The sequence below is a fragment of the Thunnus maccoyii genome, chromosome 22 (assembly GCF_910596095.1).
Source record: "Thunnus maccoyii chromosome 22, fThuMac1.1, whole genome shotgun sequence".
In the NCBI taxonomy this organism is placed as follows: Eukaryota; Metazoa; Chordata; class Actinopteri; order Scombriformes; family Scombridae; genus Thunnus; species Thunnus maccoyii.
Genome location: NC_056554.1, coordinates 16183812 through 16197107, shown reverse-complemented (window position 1 = coordinate 16197107; position 13296 = coordinate 16183812). Strand labels below are relative to the sequence as shown.

The 13296-nt window shown below is 39.1% G+C and overlaps 3 protein-coding genes across 10 annotated transcripts in view; 2 read left to right on the top strand and 1 right to left on the bottom strand.

Moving 5' to 3' along the window:
• clcn3 (chloride channel 3) overlaps nt 1-4670 on the top strand; it is an 88037-nt gene extending 83367 nt beyond the window's left edge. The window contains exon 17 of the transcript XR_006093334.1: nt 4652-4670. The gene's annotated coding sequence lies outside the window, so the exon portion shown is untranslated. The remainder of the gene's footprint in view (nt 1-4651) is intronic.
• Nucleotides 3060-12930, bottom strand: aadat (aminoadipate aminotransferase). 5 transcript variants are annotated; one of them, XM_042400377.1, is made up of 15 exons: nt 12839-12930; nt 12627-12739; nt 12134-12205; nt 10889-11057; nt 9432-9564; nt 8933-9007; nt 8645-8854; nt 8349-8414; nt 8051-8133; nt 7214-7310; nt 6295-6356; nt 6066-6130; nt 4787-4893; nt 3449-3550; nt 3060-3340 (listed from the first exon to the last, which is right to left on the bottom strand). In XM_042400377.1, exons 2-15 carry the CDS (start codon nt 12715-12717, stop codon nt 3299-3301), a joined length of 1374 nt encoding a protein of 457 aa, XP_042256311.1. In that variant the 5' UTR covers nt 12718-12739; nt 12839-12930; the 3' UTR covers nt 3060-3298. The 5 variants fall into 5 exon arrangements, with proteins under 5 accessions (XP_042256311.1, XP_042256314.1, XP_042256312.1 ...); XM_042400380.1 differs by lacking the exons at nt 12627-12739; nt 12839-12930 and adding an exon at nt 12553-12620; XM_042400378.1 differs by lacking the exons at nt 12627-12739; nt 12839-12930 and adding an exon at nt 12293-12619.
• The window catches only part of ino80b (INO80 complex subunit B), a 6464-nt gene continuing 4165 nt past the window's right edge, over nt 10998-13296 (top strand). For 2 of the 4 annotated variants that reach the window (XM_042400396.1, XM_042400393.1), the window contains exon 1: nt 12956-13047. The gene's annotated coding sequence lies outside the window, so the exon portion shown is untranslated. Of the gene's footprint in view, nt 11088-12955; nt 13048-13072; nt 13177-13296 lie in introns of those variants that run through there. The other 2 variants (XM_042400394.1, XM_042400395.1) reach the window with 2 other exon arrangements.

Sequence of the window (13296 nt, the reverse complement as noted above, 5' to 3'; positions counted from 1 at the left end):
GATCACAATTTAATCTTGACTGAAAATGTTTAAGTAACATGTTGAACAAGACACAAACATATGGTTTTACTTAAAGGTACAAGTTTTTGCCTTTGTTAAATTGATGGCATCAATAAAGTTCACAATTATTTTTAATTTTATAATTAATTTGTTGATTTTGTGTAATTTTTATATCAATATATAATGGTAGCACTATTTACCCCATCCCCATGCTCATTTTACCCCTACCTTGGGGTGAGTTGTGCCATTGGACTAACTTTTTTTGATGGCTCATTGTTCTTAAACCATAATAATTAGATAACTTGTTTTAATTTACATGGATACACAACAACCTGAGGTATATATAGTAACTATTATTTGAAACAAATACACATTCATTTTGCAGTAAAATCATCAAATGTAAAAAGTGGCTCATGTTACCCCGTTCTCCCCTACATTTAATAAGTACATTTAATTTTGCGGTGCAGTTAGTGGATGGATTCTTTTTGTGCATGACTGCATTAAGATTTAATGGCATATAGTTACAGGTAAATAGACTGTGGTCAAAACACACTCCTTCTGAATTTATTATCAATTAAAGCTGAGAGGTCGGACTATAAAAAGACACTCAAGTCTAGTGTAGTGTTGTGGATTGCAGACAAAACAAACCATGCTCAGGGTGAGGACATAAAAGGCAGGAGGAAACAGCAAACTTCCGTTTGAAACAATTAGGAAGTGTGCATTACAAAAAAAACAACTCCTGGAAGAAATTAGAGGCAGAACCAAAACACATCTAAATATAAGTCATGGTTATCTGGCCTGTACAGGCTGTCCGTTTGCCAGAGTTGATAACTGACTGACCTTGAAGCCACAGTAAAAGTCTGCCCTCGACACTCTGTGCCAAGGTCTCAGCAAACAATCAATAACTAAGTCAATAATGCTCCATCTATGTATAGAAACTGTGGATATTTAAAGGAGTGTGTGTGTGGTTCTGTTTTAGTTTGTGTCTAAGTTGTTTTTTTGTCCTCAACTTTGGTAGGCTAGAAAAAATAGAGCATTGTACTTATCGATTTCAGTTTTTTGGCTTCAGAATGACATATTGGATCATTTGTGTTAAATGATCACAAAAGGGAAAGTAGTTTGGACGTACAGATACATGAACGTTACCATTTTGTGAGATTTCATACTTTTCCTGCGCTAATTTTCATACATATCAAAATTCAAATGGGGACTTCTTACTGTACTCCAGTGTCTGACAGCCCTGCTAGTGGCGTGACTCTAGGGATGGTGTTGTCTGTCAGTTGATTGGTCCACCACTTTCAGACTGAAATATCTCAACTACTATTGGATGGATGGCTGTGAAATCCTTTTGAAGACATTGTGGTGCACATGAGGATACGTCCTAATGACTTTGGTGACCCCCTGACTTCCCTGTTGCACCACCAACAGGTCAAATATTTCACTAATCCTTTGAAATATCTCAAATATCTATATCTATAGTGGATGAATTGGCAACAGATTTGGTACAGACATTCATGGTCCTCAGAGGAAGAAACCTACTGACTTTGGTGAACTTTCCTCTAGCGCCACCATGAGGTCGACATTTGTAGTTGTGAGTGAAACTATTGGACGGATGAACTGTAATAACTTTGGTGACCCTTTGACTTTTAATGTAGCACCATCACCATCATTTTAAATTGTCCAAAACCTTGTTTATGAACAAATACTTTCAAAACTAATTTAATTCCCACCTGAACACAGAAACATTAGCATTTAGCTCAAAGTAACATCATGACTAAATACAGCCTCACAGAGCCACTAGCATGGCTTAAGTCTTGTTGCAACAAGATATTACAAACAAACATATGATATGTTAAGAAAATGTAATGCATTGCTCTAGTTTTAACTGCTCCAGTAGTCACTGTAGACGGAGATACTGCTTATTCCTTCATGAATCCATAATTTAACACTCTAAGAGGGGGCCTTCTTTAGCATAAGTGTTTTTCCTCTTCAAGCTTGAGTGCCTTTTTTTTCTTCCTTTTCACCTCGAGACGCTCAAGTAAATTTCACTGTTAATAGTTTACATTTATTCAAAGCTTTAAATTCAGAGGTCGGGATTCTTACTTTAGTGTTTGTACATGGTGGGAACGCAACCTTTAAAAGAGGGTTTTAATACATTCTCCTCTACTGCAGTAAGAGGCGGGCAAGTAAGTGTTGCAAAAGCCAGACTTCTAAGCCGCTCCTGTGACCCTGTTATCCTTTACGGATGAATGTTTCAGCTGTTCACACACACACACACACACACACACACACACACACACTTCTGGGAGGTCGGGCACACTGTTCACAAAGTGCTACATATTAACACAGCGGGGAGAAAGTCTGTACAAAGGAAAAGAAAACGGTTTCCAACAACAGAAAGGCCCTGTTGTTGTCAGCAGGTACTGTTGCGTGACATGTTTAAAAAAAAATGAAGAGCTGGTGCTGACTTGTTCATGACCCTTTATGGGCAAAAAAAACCTTGTTTTTCTTTACTTGAACTTGTGTTTTTTTCTAAAGTCATCAGTAAACAAAGAGGGAGAAAGTCCAGCACCCTGTTGCACCCGCAGAATCAAGAGTCAGGCTTCAAAGATTGCAGTAAATATTGCATTGAAACGTGTGGATTTGATACTTGTAGGCTGTAAAAGGATCCATTATCATTTTTTTGTGCCCAGAGTAACAGTCACCTAAATCTTGAGAGCTTAAGTTTTGCAACAAGATTTTAGTTTTGGAAAAGCTCTACTCTGAACCAATGGGGCATGTCAGCATAATACAGCAGATTAAAGCTGGACTATAGAGAGCAGTTTAGACGGTCATGTGGCTTGTTGATTCTTAAAAATGAAGTAACTCTGCAAAAGCATGACTCATTTCATGCCTCAAATTTATTAAGAAACCAACGTGGTTTCTGAATTTTGCTTGGTTGGTTGATTTTTTTCCCCCATTTTTGGTGTTTTAATTTACAAAAAAAAAAGCCTGCAGTCATGAATCTGCTGAGCAAAGATGTCTCAGTGTAGCAGAAATGTAAAGACTCAAAAAACAGATTGATAAAAAGTTATTTACTTTTTTGTACATGGAAAAATACAGACATCCTCGCTGTACAGTACACTGATGGAGCAGCTAATGATGTAGTTTGATAAAGTGTAATTAGTGTTCTTCCTCCTACAAATCTAATTCATTGCTCCAGAGGGCTTGTAATAATGCTGAATAACTTGACTACAGCATAACTCTAAGCCTTCATCAATAAATAAAAAAAAACAGCATCAGTGATGAATAGATCTCATCACAAAGCCTCTTTAATGAGTGAAGAGAGTCTTCTGAAAGCCTGCGGAAAGAAATAAGAGAGACGATGAGTCAGTAATGAGCTGAGTGTGTGTTTACATGTGTGTGTGTGTGTGTGTGTGTGTGTGTGTGTGTGTGTGTGTGTGTGTACCTCATCAATCTGCTCTGGCGTGGAGAGAGAGAAGGCCGCTCTGACGTAGGGACAGGGGTCACTACTGTTGATCATGAACACGCCTCCGGGAACCAGCAGCACCTGTTAGCGCACGTGTACAAACATGACTCATGTTACTGACAATTATTATTATTTTATCATTTTTTTTGGCACTATGTACATAGCTGATCTTTTTATGCATCCAAGATTATACTAAGAGAGCGAACTTCAATTAATCTTCTTTGTTTTTATTAGCAGCTGTGTTGTTTGTGTTACGTGATGGAGCTGAGTTTTTAACTAATGTGAAGCCAGACAGGTGATAATATTTCATCCTTAGGAAAACACAAATTAAACTGGCCAAAGTTAGGTTTTAATTTTTTAACTTACTGCATCTGGATAAGAAATAGTCCTGCACATAACCCTCAGTAAAACCACATAATGTTGTTTTTACACTTCAGTTTTTATGATATGTTAATTAGTGAGGCCAGGCTAGCTGTTTCCCCCCTGTTTTCAGTCTTTATGCTAAGCTAAGCTAAGATGCTGCTGCTTGTAGCTTCATATTTAACCCACAGATATGAGAGTGGTGTTTGTTCTTCTCATCTAACTCTCGTTAAAGAAAGAGAATTAGCCTGTTTAACGTTCATTAAATACGCATCATTTAACATCTTTCACAAATATTGCTTCTTAAAAATCTCTGACGGTGAAAGATAAAGCACGAACAAGGATTGTCTTTGTGAATTCATGTCAGTTTCGAGGTGCTGTTATTTCTCTCCTGCGAGCACAGACGATACACTATCTAGAGTCTTCAGTGTCAGCTGTTTGGAGGTTTTAAATATCCAGATTTCAGAGGAGAAAAGCCGACTGTGCAGAGATCTTGGAAAAGCCTGATTGTACCCACTCACATTGTACCTCTTACACGGCTCATCAGCTATTTGCCAGCAGGGATTTACAGACGCTGTGTGTGTGTGTGTGTGTGTGTGTGTGTGTGTGTGTATGTCTGTGTGGTAGGAAAAACACTCAGCTGTTAAACCCACTCATAGTGCACACAATGGGCGCTTTACATGCATCATCCTCCACTCTATTCAGGCACAAAACCTGGCTCGCCCCTGGTGCAAAACATCTCACAAACAGAGAGACACCGGCAGGCAAATGCACCCAAATGCACTCTGGGTACCTGCTATTAACATATTAAGAGTGCAGTAGGTGTGTGTGTGTGTGTGTGTGTGTGTGTGTGTGTGTGTGTGTGTTAACCTTAAGTGGACAGAGTTAAATCACAAAAGAGAATAATATGTGAGGTTAAGATGTTAAAAACAGGAAGACAACAGGATTTGTACTGACCTCTTTCTCCAACGCCTTTTTCATAATGAGCTGCTGGGTATCGGCTACGCCCTTTAGTTTCATCCACAGGAACATGCCTGCTGACGGAGAGTGCCACTCTGCTAAATCTACACATACACACACACACACACACACACACAAACACAGAGACGTGAATAAAAAGAAAAAAACTGTTGTTTCCGTGTATTCTGGCTCATTAGATCAGTCGGGATTTCCCCTCTGTGGTCTTTTTAGGTGCTGCAGTGAATCTGGACAACACATAACACATTTGTTAAGGAGTTTACAATTTAAATATTGTAGAGGCTGTGGTTATATGTATCAAGATCATCAGTGTACATGTAGTTCCTCTAATGGCCACTAGGCGGTGGCTCCAAGAAAACTCAGACTGTACTCAAGTGACTCAAAGGACTTCTCTAAACAAATGTCTGTCAGTACATTTTTCCACAAAAAGTAGTGGACTGAGTCGCTAATTTTACTTCTTCTAATATACTGTATGTGTCAGCGGCATGTTTTTATTTTATTTTCCATATATAACTCAATTCTGCACCTTACTGTACAGCTTTCAGCAATATTTACTTGACTTGAAGTCTATAATACAGTATATTACTGTCATTATACAGTGTATATTCAGTACCTGTTTTAGATATTTAGATAATTTGGAAATGATCATTTAACTGTATTTATTTCTCACCTTCATTTGTTTTTTGTGCTTTATGTAATGTAGCTGCTGTAACACTGCAGCTTCCCTTTGGGATTAATTAAGTATTCTATCTGTCTGTCTATCTAAAACAAAGAGAAATACACGCAAACAAACCAGACAATACAAATACTAAATAAATATTTTAAATATAAACGAGTTCTCATGCATGTTATGACAGATTTATTAGCAAAAATGTATGTTTACCTTTTCCCTCGCTGCCTTTACGACAAAGATGCTAAAAAACTGGACTGTACAGCATTATAATAATACAGAGAGCCTTTACTACCTCGGGGTTTTATGTATGAATGATGTAAAGTATGTATGTAAGTATATTTGGGAGGTAAATGTTTTGTGATGCAGCCACGCTGAGCAAGAAAAATGTCCATAAGGGGACAATAAATTTGCCAGTCTTGAATAGATGGTGCCAATTATATACAAATATTTTTTCCATTAAGGGAATATTGAGCCTAAAAGTGTGGCACTTGCTTGATTTACAGAGCTAATAAGCCCATCATGTTCTACAATAGTGAGTCTTTCTCTGTGTTTTTCTTTTTTAATTGTCACCAGTGAGTCACAAACCTTTGAGCCACTTATCTGCAGAGCTGATCATGGCATCTCGTTGTTTCCTGTAAAACTCAATCACCCTGCAAGAGGAACGAAAACAGTTTCACGCTTATCTGCAGGACAGTGTCTCATTTATCTGGCGGTACAGATGTCATAAATTAACATAATTCTTTTCTGAATCAGTCAAACCAGTAACGCGGAATACATGTGGATGCGTACAGCGGCATTGTGGGAAGTGACGTACCCGTCTATGTGGTGTAGGAAGCCCTCTTGGCCCCAGCTGTGCAACAACTGAGACACCATGAGCTGAAGGGAAAGCGGAGAGAGGAAAGAGTCTCAAGTTGTGTAACGTGAGAACTGGCGCACATTCAAATTCACAGATTTAAATACTGTAATATGACCTGATGGCAGATAATCCACCTGCAGTGCAGTGAGACAGTGACACACCCTCCGTCTTTCATCACGGAGGCTTCACGTTTGTTTTTGGCATGAAAGAAAGAAAACGAACATGCGGTTTACATCTTTCTGAGTAATTTCCAATATTTTTAGTCCAGATTAGATGGGGAAAAAAAGGCAGAGGCGAGGATTGAATCAAGAGGAGGAGGGCTGCAGATCTTTTGCAGATCCTAATTAATCTCCCTCCTCTATCTTATTAAAACCTCCTTTGCAGCCGCCGCTAATCCTGAGACACCACGACGTCTCGTTCGGCTTTATTTGACAGCGGCTGTAGCGTGACAGCGCACCCCTTCCCGCTGGTGAGCTTGTGTTCGTGTCAAAGCAGATCTGGTGTGCTTGAGGGGTGGGAGTATTACGAGAGTCTGTGATGACTCTGCTCAAAAATATGCTTCATCGTTGGCACGCTGCATGGAGTCTGTGTAAATGAACCGCCCTGCTGTGTGCTTACTGCTGCACGGTGCAGAACTTTTAGATGCCAAGTGGATGGAGGCTGCCACACAGGATGAAGAGGAAAAGCCAGAGAATTTAATCCAACCAACACAAAATATTTAAAAAGGACGTTAAATTCAGTTTTTTGGTGGTTGACAACAAAATTGATGCAGTGGAGAGTTTGCAAGTAAACCAATAATGCAAAATGTTGACTGAGCAGGGTGGTAGTGAGGGTGTGTGAGCAGGGTGTGGCGGTGTTGAACTAAACTTTGACTCACCTGTGTGAAGGTGCTAGTGTGCATTGTCGAGGCCTGGATGTGCAGCACCACCCTGTCCACGAGTGGTTTGGGACCAGTTACGAAACCTAACCTCAACCTGAAACAAGACGACGACACACAGACGAGTGATTAGAGATGTAATCATGAGATGAAACTCATGATGAAACATTAACTTCACTTCTTATCTTTAATCTTTACCTGTTGTGTAGCCATAGTGTTCATGTTGTCTGGTCTTTCATTGACAAAAAAAAAAGATTCTTATAGTATTTTAAATACGACTAAACAGGTAAAAGTTAACGAGGTCTCGACGTTGTCATGATTATATCAAACATGAGATTTTTACCACTTAAATCTGGAAAAATCTGAGCAGGATTTTGTAGTTTATTGTTGCTGCTGAGTGTTTTTACAGTCAGTCAGGACTTTAAAAGTCTTCAAAACCTGTTAAATAGTTGCAAAACAGCAAAATCTGGATCAGTTTGGCCGCAAGAAAAAAAACAAAATAAAAACCCTGTCCTGCTGTTCAGAGAATACAGCACATAAATAATACTCCCAAAAGGAGGTGAATGTTCTTTCTCAAACAAACAAACAAAAAAAAAATTATCCTGCACACACAATTACATTACACAAGCAAATTAACTGCATGTCAGACAGGAAAACACACACTGTTAATATATCTGGTTCTGTCTTGTTAAGGTAAAAAAAAACACACACACACACACACACAGTGCTGTTGCAGAGTAAATGGTAACAGAAGAGCTTCATGTGCACGGGGAATAAAGAAAAACAACCACCCACACACACACACACACACACACACACACAGATTCAGACGCTCACCCTGAAGACAGGATCTTAGAGAAGGAGTCTGTCCTGATGATTCGTCCGTCAACATCCATGGAGAGAAACGTGGGAGCCCACGGCTGTCAAATAAATGAGACATAACATGAATCGTTTTTATAAAACAGAAGTGTGAAGACCATAAACTAACAACAGAGCAGATAACTGAACTATTTTACCTTTTAAAATGACAGAAAACATTAAGAGAAAACTTTATTTTACACGCTTGAAAGGTCAGACCTTTAATCTCAGATTGTACAGAGTAGAAACACAGGAGGTTACTGAACTCTTCTTGTACCTTGTCAAACTGCAGGAAATAGTACGGGTCGTCCTCGATGATGAGCATGTCGTACTGCCTGGCCAGCTATTTAAAAAAAGACCGGACGACGTTAATGGAAAACGACAGAGAGAATCTGTAGGGAAATCAGCTTCACAACAAGCTCTAATTAGAAGAGTCAGCGCTTCACTGGCTGCTTTACATAAATCTGACTGAGAGACACTCAAAAGTGATTCATAAAATATAACTGTGTGTTTAGTCTGACTGTGTGCTGATGCAGAAGTAAATATGTCTTTGTTTTGTGCAGGTAAACAAACCTCGTACACTTCCTTCTTCCTCTCAGCCGTCATGGAGGCACCGGTGGGGTTTCCTCCATTGGGGATGGTGTAGAGGATCTTGGGAGCGCTGCTGCCGGGCTTGTGGACCTCTGAGGGGTCCCACCGAGACAAAACCTGCTTCAGGGCTGCAGGTATCATACCGTGCTGATCGCTGGGAACGTTGATCAAGTTACAGCCGAGCGGCTGGAGCTGCAGATGATAAGCGGGAAAGTTAGGAGATCATAGAAGTTTTAATAAGTGTGTGTGATGGAAAGAAAGCGCTCTTACTGCCGCCAGCGTTCCTGAATATGTGGGCGCGTCCAGCAGAACGTTGTCTCCAGGGTTGACCAGCATCTCAAACACCTAAAATACAAAATAGGGAACATATAAAAAACATGTGAATCAATATAAAACAAGCAGTAGGGGTGATGTTTTAAGAATAAATACATTCCTAAGATAAAAATCACATATTTAAAGCAGAAATGTACTATATTTATATGAAAATGTGACAGATTATTACTTTACAAGGTGACAGCTGGGTTCAGCAAGGTAAATATTATCTTAATACTTGAGTTAAAATGGTTTATTATACAAATTGTTGTCACCAATTTGTAAAACTGACGTTACAATATTCGGAAAACAGTATATAATAGAACAATAATTTGCGATTTTTAGACACTAAATGAAAAGAAACACCTCCAAAAAGAAATTATAGTAATGATCCTTTGCTGCTACACACGGCCCTCTAATAACTGGTTGCACAAACAGCAGCTGGTCGTGTCAGTACCTTACAGAGCCCCTCCTGGCTCCCCGTGGTCACACACATGTCCATCTGGCCGTTCTCGGGGGTGTAGCCGGCGGTCGGCGGGTTGTGGAGGCTCTTCTGCAGGTTCTTCATCCACGTCAGCAGCTCAGGGATTCTACACAGGGATGGAAATTAGACTGTTTCAAGACATGACAAATAATCTGAGGCATTTTTATATGAATACTGAAAAAAAATCAGACAACAGAAAACAGAAGAGCTGAGTCATTTAGAGGTAGTTGTCACAGTTGGAAAGACAAAACAACCCCTAACACTTCATTAACAGAAAATTGTTTGGGAAAAGACACCGTGTTTCCCCTCGGTTGACTGCTTCGGCCTGTTCTCTATTTCTCTGTTTAGCATCTTCAGGTTAGGCTAACCCATCGTCGCTAACTTCGGAGCTAACACCCTTCACTTTTCCAGCAGTTGGTGAAACAACAGACGTGACTTTTCTTGGTCTTGACAAGCTGCAGCATTTATTAACTGACACATTGTAGTCTGTTCTGTACATTTACTGCCGACCTTTTCCTCTCCTCTGTTCCTTAAAAGCAGCTATGCTACCAGGAGTTTCCTAGGCAACGACACGGAGGTTAACTCACATTTAAGTACAGCGCCACACAGACTCCCAAACACTATTGATTTCTGAATGAATGGGTATTTGGCATTATTTTTTCTCGTCCTCACCCTCCAGGCCTGTACTATCACAGGGGAAACACCGGTTTATATCTGTTATATACATCTGTTATCACTGATTACTTAACAAACTCAAAGTCAACAAGTCGGCAGGTGAAATGTGTGAATGTTTACAGAAGAGGTTATAAAAAGATAACAGTAGCTGCAGAGTGATAACCTCCGTGTTATCAGATGTTCTGATTATGTCTCAACTGTAATTCAAGCTTCAACTTAAAAAAAAGGTCTTTAATATCCAGACTTTCTAACTATTTTACCATAAATACTAAAGACTTTAACTTGTGTCAAATTCATAACCACAAACAGCTTTTGTCAACTTCTTGTGGTAAAATACTGCTCTCACACATCTCAGCTGTGTCTCAAGTTGCCTTCATGTTATTCATTATTTATTATTATATTTTAAAGGCACGTAGTTAAATCTGAACCAGGCAGCTGTGTGGATTATAAGCCCTGGATACTGTTGTTACACAGGTTTTTCATCACAAAACATCACTGTAATTTGTCGTGTTTTCGTCCCTCATGTCGACTCTCTGAAACTGAACTGTTGTTGAGTTTTTGTTACAGTCTTTTGATTCACTCCTGCACACCTTTAGTTTGCCTGCAACTATCAAAATCATGTTGATGCTGGACACTTTCTATCTGTACACACTGTTCACTGTTTGACAATTTGAGCTGTATAAAGAGATGTTAAGAAGAGAAAATCTCTCAAAACACACGAGTGATTCTTCAAGTCATGGATCTCTGTCTCTCACCCATTGGAGGCGGAGTACTGCAGAGCCCTCTTCATCATCGCCTCGTCGAAAGTGACAGTTTGTCCGCTCTTCACCTCGATGGACGCTGAGCGGAAGGGGAAGGTGTTGGGGTTGGGCGCTCCTCCTGCCAGAGAGATGAGGGACGGGGGCGACCGCTGCTGCAGCTCAGCTTCATGAGGATGAAGAGTGACAGGTGAAAGTGAGGACCTGCTTCTCATGCAGACGTTGCAATTCAAATGATAACAAAACTGCACTATGAACTATCATCAGCAAATATGAGATCAAGATTTTTAGGAACTTTGGTACAAAAAAAGGTCAATCATTGATTTTTTTGCTCTCAAGTACCCAGTGAACATATTTTGAGGAGACTTATAAACCAATACTAGATTTTTGAGGCCAATACCGATAAATAATTTAAAGAAATTTAACATAAACAAACATTTTTGATGAGGATCCCCCAAATTTGGATATCAAAGAATAGTGACCAAGATACATACTGAGCTGAAAAAGTTACTTGTCAGTGCTCTCTGATGGGCAAACTGTGCAAATTGTGTAATACTGACACTGTTTCTCAGTAATGGCAGACATATAAGGTATTTGACATTTCTGTACCACAGTTTCATGTTACTTATTGGCCAACATTTGTTCCAATACCAGTGTATCTGTGACCAGCTAAAATCAGATGATAATATCAGACTAGATAATATCAACTTGAGGCATTTAGGCTGAATTTGATTGTAAAATTTACATGTTTTATGCAATTATTTGTTCTTGTGTAACACATAAATCTTCAGTGACTGTATCTCTGAGTATGGTAGGTTTTATAGAGGTTAGCTACACATAAATGTCTTAATGTCGTTACTTTTCAACCAAAGTTGGCCCAGTTTTAGCCAAAGCATATTTTCACTGGAAAATCTCCATAAATCATTTGGATATAATAGGTAACCAAAAAGGGCAAAGCAGACCCAAAACTTAAATCTGCTAATTTAATTGAACATTTGTTTGGATATATATATATATATATATATATATATAGTCAAAATCTACGTTTAATAATTTTATTATTTCAGCTGATACTGAGGAAATGTGAATAATGACATATAATGAGGAGGAGGGAACCACAACTGTCCTGTCCTGTAAAGTCACTTCTATAAAATCAGTCTTTTTGTAAAGAATCAACAGGTGTGAGCACATTGAGATGAAACTTTTCTTATCCAGCTTGTTATTTTTGCAGCAGATACTCACTCAGCATCCTGATAGCGGAGGGCTTTCTGGCTGCACTCACTGCTGTCAGAAACCGAGCGTAATTCATGATTCCTGCAGAATTATAAAGTCAGAAATGTCAGATTTCCTCACATAATTTTTAATCCATGTGGGTTTTATTTGTTTTATTCTACTTCCAACTGTTGTTGAGCGTCTGAAAACAGTCAATGGGGAATCTGTCTTTCTCCCGTTTGATTTAAAACTGATAGTAAATAACGTCACACTTATTATTTTCAGTTAAAGTTTGGCTTACACAACGGAAACCACTACTGTAAACGTTACGTTACGTCAGACCAGCACAGTAACGTTAATTTAATGTTAAAAATATCGTCTTTGAACTGTGTAAACGTGGAAAAACGTTCTTCGGGACACTAAAATGAACCGTTGGACACAAACTTTACCGAGTAACGTTACATTTGTAAAATTCAACGGTCGTTCGCTCGAGGCTCGAGCACGTTCAAGCTGTTTAACTGACCTTGCGTGTGTTGGCTCACTCGCCCCGGTGGCTTCTGGTTAATGTATTTCCTCATTTCCTGAGGTTTACGGTGGTCAGCGGCAGTGTCCATCACCTGAACTACATTACCCAAGCTGTAAATGAGAAAACAGTCACAAATAGTTTACTATTATGTTTTTACGAGACAACTGCGGTTAAGTTTTGATATTTTGATGTTTAAATTATATAATTACCTTTAAGAAAATGGTCACCAGTTAAGTCCTTTCCCGTGTGAAGTACTGTGTGTCGGTTTATTTTTCTTTTCCCCCGCTAGAGAGCAGTCATTCGTAACTTTGAGAGAAAAATGACCGGAAAACGACGAAGAGCACGAACATCCGTGTTGTTAGCTTAGCTTGTTTGTGCTAACTACGTGTGATAAACTGTGCAGCTTCACTTTAATCAGGTAAACACTCTTTAAATTGCTCCGGATTTTCAGGCTGTGTCTCGTCTGTATCTTGTAGTTTGATAACTCAAGTCTGTTTTAGCAGTTCGCTATGCAGTTGCTATTTGCGTTGAATGCATGTTAACAAATGTGAGTTATCTCCAGGCTAAGTTAGTTATCAGTTAGTGCAATTTAATCTTATACAGTTTACTAAATACATTTAACACAAACATTTTGGTTAGCAAATATTGAAACAAGAATATTAATGCT

Coding starts and splice junctions, on each gene's coding strand:
- aadat (XM_042400377.1), bottom strand. CDS start 12,717: ATGGACACTGCCGCTGACCACCGTAAACCTCAGGAAATGAGGAAATAC. Junction 8,415..8,644: donor GGAAGAAGGAAGTGTACGAG/GTTTGTTTACCT, acceptor TTTTTTAAATAG/CTGGCCAGGCAGTACGACAT. Junction 7,311..8,050: donor TCTAAGATCCTGTCTTCAGG/GTGAGCGTCTGA, acceptor GTCTTGTTTCAG/GTTGAGGTTAGGTTTCGTAA.